Below are 23,245 nucleotides of genomic sequence, written 5' to 3' on the forward strand. Positions count from 1 at the left end.
TGATTCCAGCTCTTTGGATAAACTCTTTCAACTAATTGCCAATCAGAGAAATTTTAAATCTACCTATAACCTGGAAGCCCGCACCCCCACCTTCAAGTTGTCCTACCTTTCTGGACCAAACCAATGTAAGTCTTAAATATATTTTATTGATGTCTCATGTCTCCCCAAAATGTATAAAATCAAGCTGCACCCCACTCGCATTGGGCACATGTTGTCAGGATCTCCTGATGGCTGTGTCACGGGTCATGACCATTTATATTTGGCTCAGAATAAATCTCTTCAAATATTTTACAGAGTCTGACACTTTTCATCCACACTCTTCTTCATGTCTAGCCACTTGCAGTCTTCAGTGAAGGACCGGATGCCATCACCTTAAAAATGAGGTGGTCGGCCGAGTGTGGTGGCTCACGCCTGTAATCTCAACACTTTGGGAGGCTGAGGCGGGCTGGTCACCTGAAGTTGGGAGTTCAAGACCAGCCTGACCAACATGGAGAAACCCCATTTCTACTAAAAATACAAAATTAGCCAGACATGGAGGTGCATGCTTGTAATCCCAGCTACTTGGGAGGCTTAGGCAGGAGAATCACCTGAACCCAGGAGGCGGAGGTTGCGGTGAGCCGAGATCATGCTATTGCACTCCAGCCTGGGAAACAAGAGTGAAACTCGGTCTCAAAAAAAAATAAAAAATAAAAAATAAATAAAAAATAATGAGGTGGTCACCCTCCATGGATAATAGAAATGAGTCTGCAGGTTACAAGACCGTTGTACTCCACAGTCATGCTCTGACTATAAGATCTTCAACTAAAAACAAAATTCCATGGATTGATTGGTTCACTCATTTATTTAACAAATACTTTGCACACCCAAAGCAGCTAGCTGTATACCAGGCTCTGGGAACTTACAGTGAGTAGCACCAGCCGTCCTGCCTCAGGAGGCCTGGTCTAGGGGCTGCACATAAGGACAAGGACAATGTGGCTTGAGAAGTTTGTTGAAAAGAAGCACGGAGGTCAGAACTCATGGGAACAGCATTTGACACAGACATGGGGCTAATGGGACCAGGGGTGGGAAGAAGCCAGATCAGACTATTTATTTCAGAAAAAGTTGGACTTCAGTTTTGAAATCTAACAAGTTCACTGGCATCCTTGTGACAATTGTCTCACTTCTGAATCCAAATTCTTAGCTAAGGCATAAATAGCCTTAGCCTGGGCTTGTCACCAGATGAAGTCCAATACCTTCACCTCCAGTATTTTCTAAGGAAAATATGTCCTTATGTCTCTCTCGGGGGAATCTCCTTCAGGACAGACGTGTTCTAGAGCTGTCCCTGTGGGTGGCACCCAGGTTTTCACAGTGTAAGTAACGCACCCTCGGGAGATTCAGGATGGGTGAGAGGCACACACAGTGTTTTCATAAAGCAGAAGTTGGCTGGGGGAAGAAAAGAGTTCGGAAATGTGAACTACAGAAGCAGGTATATTATGAGGCAGAAGGAATACACATCTAAGTTGAGAATCTGAACATTAATTCCCTTAAAACAGTCAATGCTTGGCTAGTCCCTAGAAAAATGTTCACGGACCCCTATTTAAAGAATATTCATTTTAAAAGAACTCTCATTTGCAAACTTAGCTGGGAAGCACTCCATTCATTCCTTATTTAGAATGCAGGAGTCATTCCTCTTCCAAGTTTAAGGACCTGCCTTCTCTCCTTTTAAAAGAACATACATGTTTAGCCCAAAGAGTGGGCTGGGGTAAAGATGCCAAAGCCCACAGGCTGAATTCCCATTTCTCTCCTCCCACCCTGCGCAGCTTCCCTCACCTGAACTGTGGAGACTTCTAAAGCAGGGGCACCACTCTGCCTCAGGTCAGTCCTTTGGGGAAATTGGTGAGGTTAATTGAGCCTCAGGCTGTTTCCATGACAGCACAACAAATGGTGTGGTTCATAGAATCACAGTTTTGCTACAGCTGAAAGAATTTCAACCTGTCCAACACTTATTTTATAGGTATAGAAACTGAAGCCAGAGACATGGGTGACTGATGTTCCCCACATGTCGCAGCTTGTCATTGGCAGAACTGGGGCTGCGAGACAAGGCTCCTGATTTTCAAAACTGGGGCTGCACCTGCAGAAATGAGTTATTTGACACACAGGGAAAGAACAAATGGGTGGACTGACTGTATTGTTCACTTTTCACCTAACTGCCCCGCTGTTCTTTAGAGAAGCTTGTGATTTCTTCATCTGGGAAACCAGATGACCATGTATATCTCAGGGATTTTCAGAGGAACTGCAGCTGCAGATGACTGAATAACTCTCCTAAGAGTCAGTTTTTCACAACCTTGATCGCCCCTCAAGTGGCCTCAGAGTCCCCAGGATTTCTACTGGACTAGAGCTGGACAAGAGTCTGAAATGCTTCTAATTATTCCAAGTTACAGATGCTTCAAAATGAAAACCCTGAGCAAAATCAGCTGCTTCTCTGGAGCTTTTTCATTTAATTTGGACTTAACTGCTCATTCCCCAGTTTGTACCTGCTGTAAATTCCAGAGGATCAGAGCAGACCAGCCATGACCAATTCCCAATTAAAGACCCCCATCAGCTGCACCTGACTCAGACGTAAAACAGCCCTCCATGATTCTGGGAGAGGCCAATACCTGTTGTCTCAGTCTGCTTATGCTGCTATAGCAAAATACCTTAGACTGGGCAATTTGTAGGTAACATACATTTATTGCTGACAGTTCTGGAGGCGGGAAAGCCCAAGATCAAGGAGCTGGCAGGTTCGGTGTCTGCTTTCGTCTCTGCTTCCAAGATGGCACCTTGTTGCTGTGTCCTCACGTGGCCACAAGCAAAAGGGTAAAAGGACTTAGACAGTTTTCCCAGCCCTTTCTTTTTTTGTTTTTTAATTTTTATTTTACTTTAAGTTCCAGCCCATTCATAAGGTCACTAATCCCATTCACAAGGGATCCACCCTCAGGATTTAATCAACTCCTAAAGGCCCCACTCTTAATACTATCACATTGGTGTTCAGGTTTCAGCATGAATTCTGGAGAGGACACGCGCATTCAGACCACAGCCTCTTGTTGAGTGGGACTTCAGAATTGGAGAAAAACACATCCCCCTTGCTTGGACATCATCGACTTCCCATTCCTCTGCCTGAAAGGATCCTGAGATGTGCCTACAGACATCAGCATGATGGCTCATCTGAAACAGCCTCTGTGGAGCGTGCAGATGAATCAAATCTAAAGAGCGAGGAAAAAACAGAAATGAGTAATTGGTGAATTTAGGAAGAATGGAGAGTTCATCAGGGTAATCAGAAACAGTTTTAACATCAAAATTAGCAATCTCGTTTCCTGAATCCATGGGTAATGATGTCTCATCATTTTAGAAATGCCTATAATAAATCCTTTAAAAATAAATTCCAGTAACTTTGAAGAAAAATAAGAACCCAAATGAATATGACAATTATCTAGAGTTTAAAAATATTAGGATGAGAAGCAATTTTTAGAAATCATCTGTAAAATGCAGATAATACACATACCAGTTAGAATTTTGGTGAAGATGAAATGTTAGAATGAATGTAACTCACTTAGCCAGAGCCTTGCATATACTATTATTATTTCAGCAAATATGATCTGATCACTTTATGGGCCAAAGAAAGATGTGAGGTCTGGAGAGATTGACTTGTCTGTAGTCAGAAAGCTGCCACTGAACAACCCAAGATTAACATCCTTTAGGGTGATGCCCAGTATGGAATCCTTTCTGCTTTGCACAGTTCCAACACCCAGCAAGTTTACATCAACATATTTTAACTCAACCCCAAAACTCTAGAAAATGCTAAGGAAGATGAGACTTTCTCAAAGACGCCTGGTACCTTTCAGTCACTACACATTGTTTAAAGTTGCTGGAGGAATCATGGAAGACTTTGTTTCCACCAGAGCCTTGGGCATTCACATTGGCGAGGGGGCTGCTCAGGAGGGCCTTTGGGAAGGAGAATTGGGAAGAAGGTGGTTAAGGCTTATATGGTAGGTGATGCCGTTCGAAAAGGACGTGATGAAGCCTTCTCTTTTACCCCAAATTTCCAGAAAACTCACCTACAGTGGATATTTACTTTGGCCTCCCTCAGAATCACTGGAGTGTGCTTCATATCAGAATTCTGAGGAGCCGATTAGGGAGAGAATGTGAGTTGGCAAAGCATGGGGTTGGCTGGCCAGGTTTGTCCTACCAGAATCTCCACAAGGGGCTCTTTAATGGAGAGAAGCAGAGGTAGACCATGCAACTCATGCACCTATTAAAACTTTCCTAATAACATATAAGTCCTCTAACTTTTTTTTAGCTTGGAAAAAAAGCTTTTAAATACATTTTTACTAAGATATTCTATTAAATTCAATCTTTTAAATATGGGTATATCTTTCCCCCTCATATTCATCGGATTTGGCTATTTTTTTTATAGCTTTAGATCCTTTCTATTCAAGTTTATGTTTAGCTGCTATTTAAAATTTTTTTTTATTCTTGTTTTTCCCTCCTCCCATCCTCCCCGGTACTGTCGTGGATTTTAAAGAACACACTTTTGGGGAGGATTGGAAGAAAAGGCTGAGGCTAGAGCTTGCTCAGTCATACTTACCTAATCACAGCCATTCATCCTTCACAGCATTCCATTCCCTTGTGTGTGTGTGTCTGTGTGTGTGTGTGTGTGTCTATCTATACATGAAGGCTGAGATATGTCAACTTTTGAAAAAAAGATGGGTAAATTGCATGTATTTACAATTTTGCATTGTGTTTCTTTGTTTTCTAGATGTCAGCTGAGGCCTCTCTGCCTCTCTTGAGATTAGGCAAAATTAGCAAGAATTTCCCACCACTATTGCCAATGGATTTCTGAAGTTCCACTAATATTTCTTTGAATTCATAGGGAGGGGGCAGAGTGAAGCTGTGTTCTTAAGGCCTCTTCTGTGTCCTGGGCTACTTCTTTCCTGCTTGTCACTTTGGCTCCATTTATATCCCATAAAACTCTTATCCATTGTAGAAATTAAAGAAACCAAAATACTCTCACATAAAAAATTAAGGTGAACAGAGAAGACATTTCTACAGCTTTTAGGAGGAGGGAAAAGGGGTATTAAAATGGATGTATGACATAGAAACACAAACAGCCGCACATAGAAGAGTAGGCCTTACCATTCTTCAAATGTACTTTGGCCACACTGTCGCCAGAACATTCCACTGGTCTTCCTGCCCTGGTACAAACCCTTACTATTTCCTTGGCTCTTCTCTTATCCTTCCTTTTAAAAACAAATGCTGAAAATGTCTCATTTCACGCAGAGCCCCCTCTCCTTTCTCCGGTGTGTTAGCTCTTAGCGAAGGAGCCTTACAAATGTTCTTGCCCAAAATCTCTAACCAAGGGGAATTCTAGGCTGCCCCTGTGAAGGTAGCTGCCTTTTGACTAATATTATTTTTGTGTTTACTTCATGTTTAGTCCACATACTGGCTATTTTGTATAGCTTTAGATGAAAACTATATACTATATATCTATAAAATAGCAGAAAGCATTCGGATTGCGAGTGCTTTTGGATTCAGCATTGTTCCTCTGATTATCTGGTAGGTGTTGTTAACATACTGTCTGTTTTCTCTCTCTAAACCCCCACAGGAAACAGGGTAGGCCTCTTGGGGTGTCTGGCAAACTGGGAAGTGGCAGGATTCAGGTCCACAGAAGCAGAAATGAGGGTTTCCCCACAGGTGATCAAGAAAGGCAAAAGCCCAGTGGCTCATCTGAGCCAATAGCTCTTGCAGAGCACCAAGGATTATGCTGGGGAACCAAGGTTAGTTGAGAAATTCAAAGATCAGGAATAGTGTTTAAAAAGAAACAAAAAAGTGTGCCTGCGTGTGTGTGCGTGTGTGTGTGTGTGTGGGGGGGGGGGGGGGGAAGGGGCTTGGAGGCAAAGCCGAGGATTAGAGGCCAGGCAGAGCTAGAATAGCCTGGAAGGACATAGGAACATCTACAACTTGCCGTTTTAGACAACATGCAAGCAGAGGGCTGCTCCATCCCTCACAGGGACGTACAGGTACTCCTGGGCACCCTTTTGTCCATAGGAAGCCACGGCTCCTGTTCGAGTTTCCTGTTGTCAGGATTCACTGGCATTGTGTTCCTTTCTCAGCATCAGTCACACCTTTATGATTGTTGTTGTTGGGGCAATATTAAATGTTTGGAGACTCCCAAGGGACTTTTACGGGGAGCAAGTTGTATTTTGAAATCTAAGGAGTATACTCTGACTTGAAGACTAGTTGTAAAGGCAGTTTTATGCCAGCAGATGTGTCTTATGATGCCGAATCATTCATCACTATAAAATTTGTAAATTACAGAACTCATTTATTAGTTTCTAGCTGAACCCTTATATTCAGGCATTTCTTAAAAGATTCTCTTGCCTTTGTATTTTAATTAAAGAGTTTCTACATTTTGTTTTTGAAATATTTGTTTTTCTGATTATAAAGGTAACATATGTTCATCTGCGTTCAAATAATATAAAAATAGATAACTTAAAAAGTTGAAATTCCTCTATAGTCCTATATCTCTAGAGATGGTTGTAAGCAGTTGGGCATATTTATGCAACTATATCGAAATTTATATTTTATATGTCAATATATTTATATTTATTTAGCAATGTAACTTTATATAAATATGCTCATATAAATATAAATATATTGTCTAAATATATCTATATTAATGTAAATATATATCTATCTTTATAAATCAATCAGTTCTACATGAATTTCTAAACTCAATGATATATATTAGATATCTTCACATTGATGCTGATAGATCTACCTTATTTCATTAGTAGTTGAATATTCCATTGTGTGATAATTTTAACATAAATTAACCATGATTTTATATGCAGTCCATTCTTATTGAATATTTGTATTATATTCAATCCTGCACTAAATATATTTTCACCCATTCATTACGAATTCATGAAGTATTTCCATAGAGAAAATGGAATTGCCAGGTTAACAAGTATACATCTTTAAATTTTTATTTTATTTTATTTATTTGTTTTTTATTTTTGAGACAGGATCTCACTCTGCTGCCTAAGCTGGAGTGCAGTGGCACAATCATGGCTCACTGCAGCCTCAGCCCCCTGGGCTCAAGCAATCCTCCTGCCTCAGCCTCCTAACTAGCTGGGATTTCAGGTGTGCACCACCACACCTGGCTAATTTGTTTATTTTGTGGAGAGCCAGTGTTTTGCTCTGTTGCTCAGGCTGGTCTCAAACTCCTCAGCCCAAGTAATCCTCTCGCCCCAGCCTCCCAAAATGTTGAGATTACAGGCATGAGCCACTGATCCTGGCCCTAAAATTTAAATATGTACTACAAAACTGCTCTACACCAGTGTTACGCCAGTTGATACTCTCATGAAATGATTGTTTCTTCACCTCTGACCAATATGGACTGTTTTTCAACCTTGTAATTGTTTGCCATTGATATCCAAAATGTGGAATGTTTTAAAATTCTTTTTTATTATAATGAAAATAAATATTTTTCATATATTTACCAGTAATTTGTACTTTTATTCTATTAATTTCTTGTTTATGTACTTTGCTTGTGTTTCTACTGGAGTTTCTGTTATTTTTGTATGTATTTGTAAGACTTTTTTCATTATTGTACATATTCGCCCATTCAATCATTTAACAAACATGGAGATTCCATTATAATCCAGATATTGTGGTGATTTCTGGGTATTCAGTGGTGAATAAAATACTCGTTGTCCCTGGCTGTATGTAGGAAGGGACAGACTTAAGGCAAATAAACAAATACATATCTTATTATAAAGTGTGATTTATTCATTCGTTCAATGAATTATCGAATGTCTGCTAAGTGGCGGCATGGCAGAGCACAGGAGCAGTTCTCACCACTGAGTAGTTTACAGTACAATTGTTATGAATTCTACATGATGATATGAGAGTATTTATTAGGAAGATTGCACCAACTCTGATAATCCAAGAAGGCATCTCTGATAAAATTGTATTTGAGCTGAGAAATGGATGAGAGGCCTCAGGGAGGAAAGAGAGCATGTGAAAAGACCCGTGCCAGAAAGGAGCACAGATACAGCTAAAGAGTAGGAGGAAGGCCAGCAGAGCTGTAGCACAGAAATTAAAGAAGAGAATGACTAAAGGGAAGATTGATCTGTGAATTGGGGCTCGAGCAGGCAGGCCCTCCGGGGCTGTGATAACATTTTAAGAAACACAAGTTGAAAAAACCGCAAATGTCCTAATATTTATGACAAAAACCACAAGTCTGCACACACATTTTGTATTCACATATATGCATATAGATGCATCTGCAGAGCCTGGGATTGGGTGGGCTTGTCAAGGGAGACTTAACTCTTACCTTCTTTTTATTTTTTAAATTTTATTTTAAATTAAATACAGTGTAAACATATAATTGAAAATACATCATTTTAAGGGGAAAATTTTCCATAAGGTTTTAAAAAGGCACCAATCACAGACAATTGAAGGGGCTCCAGATGGGCTTTACGTAGGAGGCTGCATTTTTGCAAGGACTCGAAAGCAAAAATGGGTAGGGGCCAGTCGCGAGCGAGTGTGTGGGGATGGAGATGTCAGGACATTGTCGGGATATGGTGGGTAAGCCAGGATTTAGATGCGTGAAGGGATATGGCTGGAGAGGATATGGCTGGAGAGGCAGCTTGAGGAGACCTTGGATTCAAGTTGTTTTTAGTGTATTCCATGAACAAAGAAGAGTTTATTGAAGACTTTTGACCAAGACAGTGACATTGTCATAGTTATGATTTGTGAATTCCAACCTGGCACAGGCATCTGAGATGATGTAAAAAGAAGCAAAACTCTAAATGGGAGAACTAGTGAAAGGTGAATGTAGCAATTTGGCTCAGATTTCCTGATGTCTTGCTCTCCACAGTACCAGTAAAAATAAGAAAGCAAGAGAGACATTTGCAAATGGAGTTTGACAGTGAAGCAAATTTGGAAATAATAATTTTTTTTCTTTATGGAGTAATAAAACAGCCCCTTTGTACCTCGTATATTGATAAGTCCACAGAGCCTGACTGTACCAATCAGCTGATAGAATTTTTCTTAGTCCATTTGGGCTGCTATGACTAAATACCTTATACTGAGTAATTTATATACAATGGATATTTGTTTCTCACAGTTCTAGAGGGTGGGAAGTCTCAGATCAAGGCACTGGCAGATACTTTGTGTATGGTGAGGCCTTATTGTCTGCTTCCAGGATGGTGCCTTCTTGCTGTGTCCTCACGTGGTGGAAGTTGAACAGCAGAAGGGGTGAGCTCACTCCCTCAAGCCCTTTTATAAGGGTACTAATTTTGCTCACGGGGCAGAGCCCCCATGGCCTAATTGAAGTGGTGTCATTGTCTGGGGTAAATACCCAAGATTTGTTGTGTCATGGCCACAGAAAACCAGATGCGGACACACCAGAGTGAGGTTAAGAGTTCAAGTTCAATGCACAAAAGAAAGAGAAGAGCTCTCTGTGGCAGAGGGGGCCCGGAGAAAATGCGTTGCCAGTTCTGCAGTGAGATGCAGAAGGTTTTATAGATGGGCTTGAGGAGGCGGTGTCTGATTTACATGGGACACGAAAGATTGGTTGGACCAGGTGTGCCATTTACATAGTGTGTGAAAAGCTGGCCACCCCACTCTAATCTTTTATTATGCAGATGGGTTCTCTACCAGGCCAGTGCCATGTTGCATACTTCTTTACTGTCTGGTGGCAAAGAAAAGGGAAGATGGAGCCTCCATGTTGAACCTACTTGGCTTCCAGGTAGCCCTTTTCTATTGGCACAGTTGTCAGCATCCACCTGTGCAAGCTTCCAGCTTGCTTATCTATGTCTGCAGCTCAATTTTTCAGGCTGCTCTTTGCTAGAAGAGAAATGATTCGGAGGCTGCTTTTTGTTAAAGGGGAAACCTTGCTGAGGATGCATTTGCCCTCACTATCTGGGTAAATAATGTATTTATTGTATCATAATCACCCCCTACACGACCCAACTTTTATGACCATCACTTTGGGATTTAAGTTTCAACATATGAATTTTGAAGGACACATACATTCAAACCATGTCAGAATTGTAAAACCAAGATAATGTGGCCTCAAGTATGGGCCACATTTTAAAATCGCATGTATGTTATATCCACAAGGTCCAGCAGCATTATAGGAAGAAGCAAAGGAATCAAACTACTACATTATTGAAAGCAAGAGGTAGCATTTCATATGCTTAGAGGTTCACCTTAAAACCAAAGCATCATACATAAAGGCATCTGGTTATGCGAGGTGAGGCTGAAGTTCGATTTCACCAGGTCTGCTTCTGGGGCCGTCCATCCACATGAACAGGGTGCCAAAAACCCCAAAAGAAGGCGAGTGAAAAACAACTGGGCAGAGCCTTATCTCCAATCAGTTGTGAAGATGAGACCAAAGAGATCGTTTTCTCTGGATGCCTCTCTACCCTTCCGTAAGATTTAGGTCATCAAAGCCTTAGAGCTCCTTGTAGTGTCTGCTAAGAAATCCTTTGTGTGTGTGTGTGTGTGTGTGTGTGTGTGTGTGTGTGTGTGCACCAATGTTAAGAAATACTTACGTGAAAATTGTATAAGGTAGGTCCGTGAGAGATTGTATATCAGTCATTGAATATTTTAAATAGAGGGAATTTTAAGCAGGGAATAGGCTCACAGGGGCTGGATGAGCTGAGAAACCAAATAGGTGTCAGGGAGGTAACCCAGAGATTACAGCAGCAGGAAACCACTATCACTTATGGGGCTGGAGGTAGAAAGAAAAAGGATGGCGCTCTTAGATCCAGAGAAGAGTCACCTCAAAGAAGCTGAAACCACTGCAAACCAGGAGCCAGGGAGGAAACACAGCCTGTGTCAGAGATTCCAGCCAAGGCAGAGAGGAAGGAGGAGGGATACCACCTCCTTTTCTCCTCCTGCCCTCCAGTCTCCTGCCAGTGTCCTCATGGCTGGACCGTCAGAGCCCAGCTGACAAGGGAGTTTGGGAAATATAGGCTGCAGGAGTTGGCCGTGTGATACAGTGAAGATGGGGAACAGGGAAGAAAGGTGAGCTGGCAAACAGCCCCAGTACTGACATGGTATCATTATTTCATCTTGTTTAGCACAGTTTCACTAATTTGAGTTTTCCGTAGATTATTACTCTATCATTTCCTTCATTGTCGGGCTCTTCCTTTCTTTGCTTTTTTTTCCTTCTACTTCTATTCATTTCATAATTTCTTAGCTAATGAGGAAGCAAAATCCTAGTTGTCTGGGATACAGGCTCATTTCTCCGTTTCTAGAGAGAACCACTTTGTCTTAAAGTAGAGAATGGATTAGAGGTAGAAAGGGTGAGAGTGTCCGCTCCATGGAGCCTGCGCTCACCCACTAACTAGGTGTATATTGTATCAGGAGGTGAATGTAGACAATGAACCAGGGCAGGTTAGGAAGGAAAACGGATTAAGTAGAGGTGACTCACTAAAAGTTGTTAAGATGAGACTGGCCTTCCCATTGGCTGCTCCTTCTCTAAGTATCAGGTGTCCTGTGCTCTTCTCTACTCTACAGCCTCCTCCACAATCCCACAACAGAAACTCCGTTACCAAACACGCAAGCAAACAGATACAAGCAGTGTCTATGCCTTGAGCAAAGACTACAAGCTTTTTATACTGTCCTGTGGGTCTAGTTGAGTAGTCCTCTTCCAGAGGTACTTGCATTTAAAATTTTATCACAAGTTATGCAGTGAAATACCTCTCAAAGCATATCAGCTGCTGGTCTGCTATTCTGCAGGGCAGGCCCTGGTTCTGAAGGAGGTTCTGGGAGGACAGAGTGAGAGGGAGGCTAGGGTGGACTATTGGGGAGCCGAGAGTCAGACAGCCAGGAGAGCTGTGCCGGGTGCTCAGAACACCACATTTGTCATGGTTAATGTTAGGTGTCAACTTGACTGGATTAAGGGGATGCCCAGATAGCTGGTAAAGCATGACTTCTGGTGTGTCTGTGAATGTGATTCCAGTAGAGATTGGCATTTGAATCAGTGGACCAAGTAAGGAAGATCTGTCCCCAACTATTGTGGGTGGGCATCATCCAATCAGCTGAGGGTCCGGATAAAACCGGTGGAGGCAGAAGCCAAATCTTCACTGTCTCTCTCTTGTGAAGCTGGGACACCCTTCTTCTCCTATCTTTGGACATCAGAACTCCAGTTCTCTAGCCTCTGGATTCCAGAATTGCGTTAGCAGCCATTTGTGTCCTCAGGCCTTCAACCTGAGAGTAACACCATTGACTACCCTGGTTCTGAGGCCTTGGACTTGAACTCAACCATGCTACAGGACTCCCTGGTTCTTCAGCATGCAGACAGCCTATGGTAGGACTTCTCAGCCTCTATAATCATAAAAGCCAGTCCCCTGATAAATCTTCTATTTATTATCTATCTATCTATCTATCTATCTATCTATCTATCTATCTATCTATCTATCTATCTATCTACCTACCTACCTACCTATCTATCTGATCTATCTGTCTGTCTATCTAATCTATGTATCCTATTGGCACCCTACTCTCTCTGGCCTCTTGGATTGTAAGTCACATGTCTTAAGAACTGAAATTCTTGGTGGAGTAGATTTTCTGCATTGGATAAGAAAATGAGGTTAGTAAAGCCCCTTAATGAGATTTACCAGATGCGGTTAGAGGGAGAGTGGTTAGAAACCATACCACTGAAAGCTGCCCAGCTAGCTGAGTCTATCCTGCAGAATCAGGGTGGGCTCAGTGCCAAGGAAGGCAGAGGGAAAGAAGTAAAAGAGACTAAGTGATAAGGTTATATAAATAAAAATAGAAGGGAAAACATTGCCTTATCCAAAAAGAACACACTTACATTTTGATTTTATGTAATATACCTCCTGATCCACAAAGAGAATTCCCTAACCTCCCAATGCTATGTGATACCAGGCAAGACTAATCCCTGAGCCCTGGTCAGAACAGCACTCAGAAAAACATCTGTATGGATTTGCTGGCTTTCCTTAACGGAGGGCCAGCTCAACCCCTTCAGGGCCTTGTGAAGCTAAATTGCTATCAGGCTGTGCGGGGAAATGAAAGAAGGTTCTTCCTCTATTACAAATGGGCTCTGTTCTTCCAGACTAGGGCTGCAGAGTATTGGCTGAGGATAACAGCAGTTCAGGTTAGGAGTGAGGACTTGGGTACAGAAGATCTTAAACTGGACTCTGCCCTAGAGAGAGAATCCATGAAGCACCAAGGACTTGTCCCACTCTTGGATGCCCCCACAGGAAAATGGCCCGAGCAGTTCTTTTTGCAGACAGTGGATACGCGGGGAGGAGTCAGTGAGGCCAACCCTGTTGTCTTGGTCACAGTTGGGTCAAGAAACAAATTTCGCTCAACAGGGACAACAAGGAAGTAATGATAGACCAATCAAATTATCTCTTGGGAAGTGAGAATGTGTGATGTGCCTGAAGAGGAGGGCCCATCAGGCTTAGACTCTGCTGGAAAAAGGACATCAATGGGTCTTTTTTCCGGCTCCTCGTGCAGCTCCTCCTGGCTTGTCTCCAGCATGGGAAGACTGAATCCTAGTGTGCTGTCCAGATGCTCTGAGGCTTTCTCGCTGCTCTAGTTCCCCGTGTAGCTGGACAATGACCCTCGGCCCCAGAGCTAATCTGGGCATGAAGTGTTCCTGTGATTCCAAGTCCACTAGTAGGATTTTAAAACATTTTCCACTGGAAGATGATGATTAGCCACTGTCGCTTCTCATGATCACCCTCCCTCCTCCGTGCATATATCCCTAGCTTCTTAATGATCTATAAAGCTTCTAAAATGCCATCTTAGCTTAAACATCTCAAACCTTTTCGGAAATCTAATGACTACAAGGAACTACAGCAGAGTCTCTGCGGAACATTTGAGGTCATCCTCTCCAATCAGTGGCATTTTTCAGAGGACCTGCACCTTCCTGACATGGACCCCCAAAGCTATAGGTACCTGGCCCTGAGTGAGAGGCGGAGCAAGTTTCTCCCTGAGCCTTACATCACCCACCCCCACCCCACCATGGCAGTGAGCAGGAGGGTGTGACAATCTGAGGGCCTAGGTGGTTATCATCTTGACCTAAGTTTCCCTTGATATGACTTAGCTACACGGGCTTTGGAAAAAAATGAAAACAAAAACAAGGCAACCTGGTGAGAAAGCCTGAGACGGGATTGCTTCTCGGCCTTTTGGATAAGTCAGGTGGAGAAAGCCTGTAATGGGAACTGGAACAAGTCACTCTGGGGACTTGTCTGGTGAGGTTTGTCGCTGGCTCCTGTGCGGGTGGACCCTGGAGCTCTGCTCCCTGCCTGCTTAATCCTACTTCCATCACTGAGGAAAACAAACATTTTGGCCATATTTACACAGCATTTGAATCACATTTGAAGTAATAATTCCAGGTCATATGACTAGAAGACTAGTGATAGCAAAGAAACAAGCACAACCAGTAGATTATGGGTGTGGCCATGCAACGGGCTCCTGAAGGTCATTTCATTCACCCCCAAGTCTCTACCTGTCCTAAGATTTCCAGAAAGAGGGAAGGACTGGAAGGAAGCACATTATTTTTAAGTGTCAATTTTTTAAACGGAGAATCTAATTTTCTGGAAGCATTATTGGTTAGACTTTAAAGGAAGGATTTATGTTCCTATGAATTGTGTAGAAAGGAATTTTAATAACAGAGAGGCAGTGTGAGGCAACATGGGCTGAGATCGTAATTCAGGGACGAAAAGGCTTTCCAGGAGGGATTAGCAGGCACTGCAAACTCTCTCTGTCACAAGAAAGCACTTCTATGTGCTGGAGTTCTGCAGTGAATACAGTTACAGGCATTTATTCACACAGTTAATAAATAACCCATTGCTTGCCCTTGCATCAGTAATAACCAAGATCTGAATGCTAGGAATCCATACCTTGCTGGGTGCAATTTGATTATGTGGAGCAGGGTTTCTCCACTTCAGCCTCAGCACTAGTCATATTTTGAGCTGGGTCATCCATTGTTGGGGTGGGAGCAGGGGTGTTGTCTTGTGCACTATCCAATGGTTAGCAGCATCCCTGGTCACTCTCTAATACCACTGGTACCCCTGCTCTACAGTTGTGAAAACCGAAATGTTTCCCAACATTGCCAAATGTCCCCTCAGGGACAAGTCCCTCTCCTCCCCCCATGTTGAGAACCACTCATGTAGAGGAATGACATCTTTTTCTCCAATGTTCCCCAACAAGTAAGTTAGCTCTTTGGGGAGTTGCAGAGGGGCAGACGACGTCATTCCCAATAATGCTGATCCCCAGCAGGCTAATGGGAGTGGGACGTGCTAACCACGTGCCTGCCTGAGTTAATGATTCCAGTCTGGACAGGAGGAGTGGAAGGTCACTATGGCAGCAGTCAGTTTCACTCCCATCGCAAGCACCTGGGTTTCCCATGAACAGTCCTGATCAAGTGCTGAGTGGGCCAGATCCTGCTGAGGCTGAGAAAATATGAATTCTGGATTCAAAACATTAAAACAACTCATTGGCAACAGGCAGTGGCTAGAACAGAGATGAATAATGACACCACCTCCCTAGAAGAACCCTCTTACTTTTGCAGGAAAGAAAGCTCCGTGTGCCGAAGCAGAGGAATGGAGAAATGTTGTCCACATTTAAAAATGTTCCCCAAACATGTGACATTACCCCCAAGGGCTCTGAACAGAGGCATAGAACATCAAAAACAGACAAACAAATACCTCTTGGCTCTATACAGTGGATGCTTGCTCTACATTTGAAAAAAAAAATGTTTCTGTGGTCAGCAACATCTGAGTGCTGTTGGATGAGGTAACCCTGGGGTTGCCATGGAGACACATTTCCTAGTGGTGCCTGCATCATGAAGCTGCATGAAGTTGCTTCTCATCTGCAGCTGAACGCCTCGATATTGAGGGAAAAGAGTCATTTGCAAACCAAGACATACCACAAAGAGAACAAAGCTGTTGCAACAGGGGAAATCCCCAAGCCCTTTCCATCAACAGATCTCAGAGATCAATGTGGACTCAAGGAGACTGATGTGGGGACAGCAGTAGTTTCTGAGTATGCAGCAAAGGTGAGACAGAGGCAGAGTAGAATAGAATATGCGTGAAACAGACATGCGAGTCTCCACCAAGCTAGCAGCCCACATCCAAAGAGGCATCTGCTTTGAGCACCCCTTTTTTGAAGTAGAAGCTGGCCCCTATGGTCTGTCTTGCATTTTTGATTCACAAAAGAGGAAACATTTCTATGGCCACAAATAGACTAGAAAAACACTTTTAAAATCCACATCCTTGTCAACACTTAATATTTTCCATTTTCTTAAATCATAGCCATCTCAGTAGGTATAAAGAGGAATCTCAGGCAGGGCGCGGTGGCTCACGCCTGTAATCCCAGCACTTTGGGAGGCCGAGGCAGGAGGATCATGAGGTCAAGAGATTGAGAACATCCTGGCCAACATGGTGAAACTCTGTCTCTACTAAAAATACAAAAAATTAGCTGGGCGTGGTGGCATGCACCTGTAGTCCCAGTTACTTGGGATGCTGAGGCAGGAGAATTGCTTGAACCTGGGAGGCAGGGGTTGCAGTGAGCCGAGATCATGCCACTGCACTCCAGCCTGGCGACAGACCAAGACTCTATCTCAAAAAAAAAAAAAAAAAAAAAAAAAAAGAAGAAGAAGAAGAAGAAGAATCTCATTGTGGCTTTTATTTGCATTTTTCTAATGGCCATGATGTTGAACATTTTTATATGTTTATCACCATTTATACATTTTCTTTGAGGAAATGTCTACACATTCTTTAATTGGGTAGTTTCTTTTTATGTTGTTGAGTTAGGAGTTCTTTATATATTCCTGAATATTAGACACTTACCAGATATATGATTTCCAAATATTTCCTCTCATCCCACAGGTTGTCTTTCATTTTCTTAATAATGTCCTTTAATGCACAAAAGTTTTACATTTTGATGAAATCCAATTTACTTTTTTTTCATTTGTTGCTTGTGTTTTGTTGGCATATCTAAGAATCCATTGCCAAATCCGAGGTCATGAAAATTTACCCCTATATTTTCTTTTAAGGCGTTCATGGTTTTTTACTCTTTAAAAAAATTCAACTTTTATTTTAGATACAGGGGGTGCATGTGCAGGTTTGTTACATGGGTACATTGTACTGCATTCATGGGGTCTGAATTCTGCTAAGGTACATTTCATAAGCGGTCAGGCCGTGGTGCCTAACTCACACATATGCAAGTGGTGACAGGACACTGCGGCATGGGTGTTTCTCACAAGGAGCAATGTTGAGGGGGTCCAAGACAGGTGCATGAACGTTTCTAGAAGAAACTCAGGACACTGCCAGGCCCAGTGGCTTTCTCTCCAAGGATGAACTCACACCCAGGGAAGACTGGAATCAGCCTTCAACAAGTGGTGCCTTATGGTTGATGTATCTGTTTCCAATAAGCCAAGTTTTACAGTCTGTCAGTGGGCTGACTGCAAAGTTATAAACGTTGATCTCATAAAAAAGAAACATGAGTGGTTGACACATCACGTTGTATCTGTGTCGTTCTGTGCTCTGGCAGCTAGACGAGCCCTCACTTACAGCAGCGGAGGTGACATAAAAGCAGAGTAATCGGATTTTAATTATAATGGGGATTTCTCCACCCCGTGGGGCTCTGGAGGGCAGGACTATTGTGACTTCTGGTTTCCAGGGAAATTTATTTTCCTGCGCCACTGGTGAGATGCACCTTGTAAATGCCTCCCAAAGAAATACTGCAGAATAGATGCCTTCTGGCTTTTAATAACCAGAGTGAGAACTGATAAAATATTTGAAAGCAATGATGACTGAAGATATACATAGACTCTAAAAATAACATTTTTAAGCTCTCAAGACTTTACCAAATCAAAGGATTTGTCTGCAAATACGATGGCTTCGGTCTCCACTCTATGGTATGTCTAGTTGCTAGAAGAGGCAGAGAAGGAAGAGCTCATCTGAAGAACAACTCCTCCCCTGAATGCCCCCTACATTTGAGGCTCTGCCTAACTTTGCTTCCTGGCAAGATATACTTCCATCCCTGGTCTCCCTGTTGCTTTCAAGATTTTATCCCAACCAATGTTCTAGCCAGGGATGCAAGGGAGAGAATCTCCTATCTCTGATGCAGGGAACAGAACTGTCCACAACCTAAGGGGACAGAACCACTCATCACCTGGTGCAGGAGACAGGACTGTCCGTCATCTGAAACAGGGATGGAATCACCCATCACATGAAATGCAACACAATCTTCCATCACTAGATGCAGAGGACAGAACCACCTATCAATCACCTGATGCAGGGGACGGAATCACCAATCACGTGATGCAGAGGACAGACCCATCCACCACCTGATGCAGGGACAAGGCCATTCAAAACCTGAGGATACAGAGAATTACCCTTAAACCTCTGCCTGGATGGGGAAATCCTTAGCACCTGAGGCCGCTCCAGGGACCTATCTTCTCTCTGTGTCTGCTTCTCTCTTTTCATCTGCTCCTTCTCTGCTCTCTGCCAGCTGACCTCCTCACCCTCAGCTCCGATATAGCCAATTTGAACAGGGTTTTGATGCCCTGTCTGTCACTGAACCTCAATGCGCCCTTCACCTTCACCTCTGCTGCTCATGCCTGCATCTCCCAGATTCCTTTTCCTGGCTTACCATTCTCCCAGCTCACCTTTTCAGGACAGGCCATAGTAGGTCTTTGGAAGCCTGTAGACTGGCTACCACAGGTCCTTTGACTGTTGAGTCAATGGTGGTGGCACTGCAGAAACAGGAGGAACAGGAGGAAACAGGCAGAGCTGCAGGTGGAGCAGGTTCTTTTGGGAAGGCTGTGCCCTTACAAGTGGAGGTCAACCTCTTAGAAGGCCATTGGAGACTATCCAAGTTCTTAAAGACAACACTCCATCTCCTCCATAACTGTGTTCCAACTTACTTTCCCAACCTTCCACTAGCCCAGAGGAAGCATTCGCTGGTCCTTGCAAACCCCTAGGCTATCTTGCCTCTGCGGATTTTCTCTCCATGTATGGGAAATCTGTCACATGTCCCAGCCCTAGCCATCTTTCAAGCCCCTTCCTTTCTGTAAAGCTTTCTCTGATTCTGACTTACTGGAAAAACAACAACAACAACAACAACAACAACAAAACGCTATACCTATACATCTTTCTCATTCCTCTGAGGTCTCTTTGCATGTGACATTGCATCTCTTCCCGCCAAAAGGTAGACTCTGTTTCTCTATGCTTTGAATCTTGGGCTTGACCATGTGGCTTGTTTTGGCCAATGGACATTAGCAAAGGGGACACAGGCAGGAGCTTAGAAGTGTGTGCTCAGGGCTTGCTCTCTCTCTTGCTGATAGAAATCTTCTTTCATGAGAGGAAACTAGACCAGACTTCTGGAGGATAAGAGGTCGTATACAGAGAGGTCACATCTTTCCCAGTCATCCTAGACGTGTGAATGAGACCATGCTCGATCTTCTAGCCCTACTGAGCCAAACCTGAGCAGAACTGCCCAGCCCATTGCAGAACTGTGAGAAGTAATAAGTAGGTGTTGCTTTAAGCCACTAAATCTTGGAGTGGTCTGTTATGTGGCAAAAACAAACTGATGTGCCATTCCTCCCCAGTCCCCATGCTGGAATCTCTCTGCCTTCTGGAACCCCATAGTATTCATCAGTATCTTTCATTAAGTACCTGTCACCTTCTACATTTTCTCATGGTCATTTGTGGAAATACTTAGCATGTATGGGAGAATAAACTACTTGAGGGCCGAGTGCATTCTCAATTCATTTTTGTATTTTTTGCAAGCTCCAGTCTCACAGCATCTGATTGACCCCTGACACGAAGCAAGCCCCGCAACGTATATGCAGGAATGAGAAGCAATGTGGAACAGTGATTGAGAACACCAGTGTTGGAATTTCTGAGTTAAAACCCCAGTTCTGCTACTTACTAACTGTGTCTTCTTGGGCAAATTATTAAACCATTTTATTTCGCCACAGTTTCCTCATCTCTAAAAAGGGCATAATACTGCAACCTACATCGTGGAATTACTATGAGGATTACTTGAGTTGATGTAAGTTGTTTGTTAAATATGAATAAATGAGAGCCACCTAGTGCTGCCTTTGGGCCACCCAGCATGACGAGGCCACACCGTGGTCCTCTCGGTTCTCTACAGCCACCAAATGTCATCTTGTCTCTCATCTACTGAGTGACAGGATCTACTGGCAACCCAATGAACTGATAATCCAGCATGAAGAGAGATGGACGGACTCTCCCCAGGCTCTTCTCCCTCTAAGGAGCAGAGGGGTATTTATTTAAAAGGCAGCCTTCAGGAGTAGGTGGTAAATGCAGGCCTTTCAAGCCATTAGGACAAGCTGCAGGTGTCTGCTCTATCTTGCATGACTTCAGTGATACTGGGAAGATTATGGTACCTCTCTCCGTCTCCATTCCTTCCTCTGTAAAATAGGGGTAACAATATCTACTTCACAGGACTGGCATGGGGCATAAGTGTGCACGGCTCAATGAAGAACAGCCTTTACTACTCGTTTTCCTCCCCTCTTATCTCAGACACTTGCATATCCACTGCAATGGTCCTGGCTATGTGGTCTTGCCTGAAGGAGACATTAATTAATGCTGGACATCTGCCAAAGACCCCATTATAAATTCACCTAAATTTAGGACAGTCTGGAAATACCTTAATCTCCTGTGACCTTATTTTTGACTTCCGCCTCCCTATATGATGGCCATTTTCACAGCTGTAAAACAGGGCTGTGGCACTTGACCATGTCTCCTCCATCCTGGACTTGCCATGAGCTGCAGACCTGCAGTGAATGTCAATCAGAACATGAAAGAGAGTGGTATTGGAGAACCACGGCTGCAGCAGACTCGATCTAACCTTCTAAACATCTTTCCGAACTCTTCATTGCTACGGCTACCACTGCGGTCAAAGCTCCTATCATGTCTTATCCAAACAACTACCACTGATTCCATCTCACTCTAAGATACCTTTGGAAAGCAGAGCCTACAACAAGGGTTTCTGAGCTGGTTGCTTACTGAGGAGCAGCTCCAGGAATCAGAAGTGAGGGGCAGGCAGAGTGGGAAAGGAGGGACAGACAATACTGGGTGTGTAAGTGAGGTCACTGGTTGGGTTCCTAGGGCTTACCTGGGACCTTCTGAGCCTTCACCGTCCCTGCACCTTGCTGAGGGTTGCTCCTGGAAGCATGAATTCCCCTGCACTTCCAGATTGTGCCTATACATGGGCCAACAGAGCTCATGTGATTGGAAGCCCTGGGGAAGAAAGCATTTGAGGCTGGGGTTGTTAGTGTGAGGTGGGGTGAAGCAAATGTGGAAGTTTCCCCCATGGCTGCAGCTGGACTCAAAGGTGAGACTGAGTGGACATGGGCCAGGGCATTGCTCGTCTCTTGCTTTTCTCTGCCCTGGAGCTACGGTGACTGTTTTTTCAAAATGTAAAATGTATCTGTCACATATGCTTTCTCAACTGTCGGGATCCAATTCTAACATGGCCTGGGAGACCCTGACCCACGCTTTGCCCAGCTCTGCCCACCACTCCTGCCTTTTCTCCTCCCACCACTACCTCACTGTCTGCAACTGGGCCATGCTGCTGCTCATCATTTCAACAAAAGTGCTGTTTCTACACCGACCACAGGGCCTCTGCACATGCAACGTCCTCTTTCACTAGCGAAGCCCTGTTTGTTCTTCACTTTTCAGCTCAGGCATCACTTCTACAGAGGAGCCTTTCTAACTCCATCTCTAGGATGGGCCAGGATCCCTTGTAAGCCTCTTTCAGAATCTTCCTTTACACACAAGGAGCTGGTGTCAGCAGCTCCTCCCCTTACCTGGGGTGAAGGGAGGGGAACGGTAGCGGGGACAACAACTCATTTCTCACTGCACACCTCCGGGACCTTTGGCCACTTACACTATGTTCTTGCATTGCCAACTAAAAATATTAGGTGATTAAAAATTAATCAAACTAATAAGACAAGGCCAAAATCGTTCATGGTTATCTGAGCTTTCTGGTGGCTGTACGCATGAAAGACCCTCCTTCTAGATTGCTGCCTTTTCCAGGTTTCCTCCTCTTCTCCTGTGTCCTCTCATTGCACAGCTGGCATCTCCCTTTCTGTGGCACCTGTGCTATTCTCTTCCTGAGACTGGCTGGGTCCAGGAGAACATACCTTCCTTGTTCTTTGAGTGCATGTCACCCTTTGTCCAAGCCTTGGGGTCTATCACTCCTTAAGGGCTTGCGGGAGAGAGCCTGCAGTAAGTAGTGTTGGGAGGAGACAACTTGCAGGAACCTCTCAAGGAAGCAGATGGAGATGTTTCAGCCACCTGGTTTAATCAGATCACAAAACTTCAGCAATAAATGTGACTTTAAAGCTCTCTGGCAACTATGACCAAAAGAAAGAAAGAAAGAAAGAAAGAAAGAAAGAAAGAAAAAAAGAAAGAAAGAAAGAAAGAAAGAAAGAAAGAAAGAAAGGAAGGAAGGAAGGAAGGAAGGAAGGAAGGAAGGAAGGAAGGAAGGAAAGAAAGAGAAAGAGAAAGAAAGAAAGAAAGGAAGGAAGGAAGGAGGAAGGAAGGAAGGAAGGAGGAAGGAAGGAAGGAGGAAGGAAGGAAGGAGGGAAGGAGGGAAGGAAGGAAGAAGGAAGGAAGGAAGGAAGAAGGAAGGAAGGAAGGAAGGAGGAAGGAAGGAAGGAGGAAGGAAGGAAGGAAGGAAGGAAGGAAGAAGGAAGGAAGGAAGGAAGGAAGAAGGAAGGAAGGAAGGAGGAAGGAAGGAAGGAAGGAAGGAGGAAGGAAGGAAGGAAGGAAGGAGGAAGGAAGGAAGGAAGGAAGGAAGGAAGAAGGAAGGAAGGAAGGAAGGAAGAAGGAAGGAAGGAAGGAGGAAGGAAGGAAGGAAGGAAGGAAGAAGGAAGGAAGGAAGGAAGGAAGAAGGAAGGAAGGAAGGAGGAAGGAAGGAAGGAAGGAAGGAGGAAGGAAGGAGGGAAGGAGGGAAGGAGGGAAGGAAGGGAGGAGGGAAGGAGGGAAGGAGGGAAGGAGGGAAGGAGGGAAGGAAGGAGGGAAGGAGGGAAGGAGGGAAGGAAGGAAGGAAGGAAGGAAGGAAGGAAGGAGGGAAGGAGGGAAGGAAGGAAGGAAGGAGGGAAGGAAGGAAGGAAGGAGGGAAGGAAGGAAGGAAGGAGGGAAGGAGGGAAGGAAGGAAGGAAGGAAGGAAGGAAGGAAGGAGGGAAGGAAGG

The 23,245-nt window shown here is 43.8% G+C and overlaps 1 protein-coding gene and 2 long non-coding RNA genes across 10 annotated transcripts in view; 2 read left to right on the forward strand and 1 right to left on the reverse strand.

The window, feature by feature from the left end:
- The window catches only part of LOC105476181 (uncharacterized), a 127,475-nt gene that overhangs the window by 76,095 nt on the left and 28,135 nt on the right, over positions 1–23,245 (forward strand). The window lies entirely within an intron of this gene.
- LOC139357626 (uncharacterized) overlaps positions 827–23,245 on the reverse strand; it is an 82,119-nt gene continuing 59,700 nt past the window's right edge. For all 8 annotated transcript variants that reach the window (XR_011611192.1, XR_011611191.1, XM_071075849.1 and 5 more), the window contains one exon: positions 827–3,221. Coding sequence is in view for 5 of the 8 variants with exons in the window: in XM_071075849.1 (XP_070931950.1) it covers positions 3,007–3,221 (215 nt within the window). In the remaining 3 variants the exon portion in view is untranslated. The remainder of the gene's footprint in view (positions 3,222–23,245) is intronic.
- Positions 10,344–19,963, forward strand: LOC105476180 (uncharacterized). The gene is made up of 3 exons (XR_011611190.1): positions 10,344–10,460; positions 10,940–11,058; positions 19,809–19,963. It is a non-coding gene; the product is annotated as an uncharacterized lncRNA (long non-coding RNA).

Source organism: Macaca nemestrina, chromosome 12 (assembly GCF_043159975.1).
Source record: "Macaca nemestrina isolate mMacNem1 chromosome 12, mMacNem.hap1, whole genome shotgun sequence".
In the NCBI taxonomy this organism is placed as follows: Eukaryota; Metazoa; Chordata; class Mammalia; order Primates; family Cercopithecidae; genus Macaca; species Macaca nemestrina.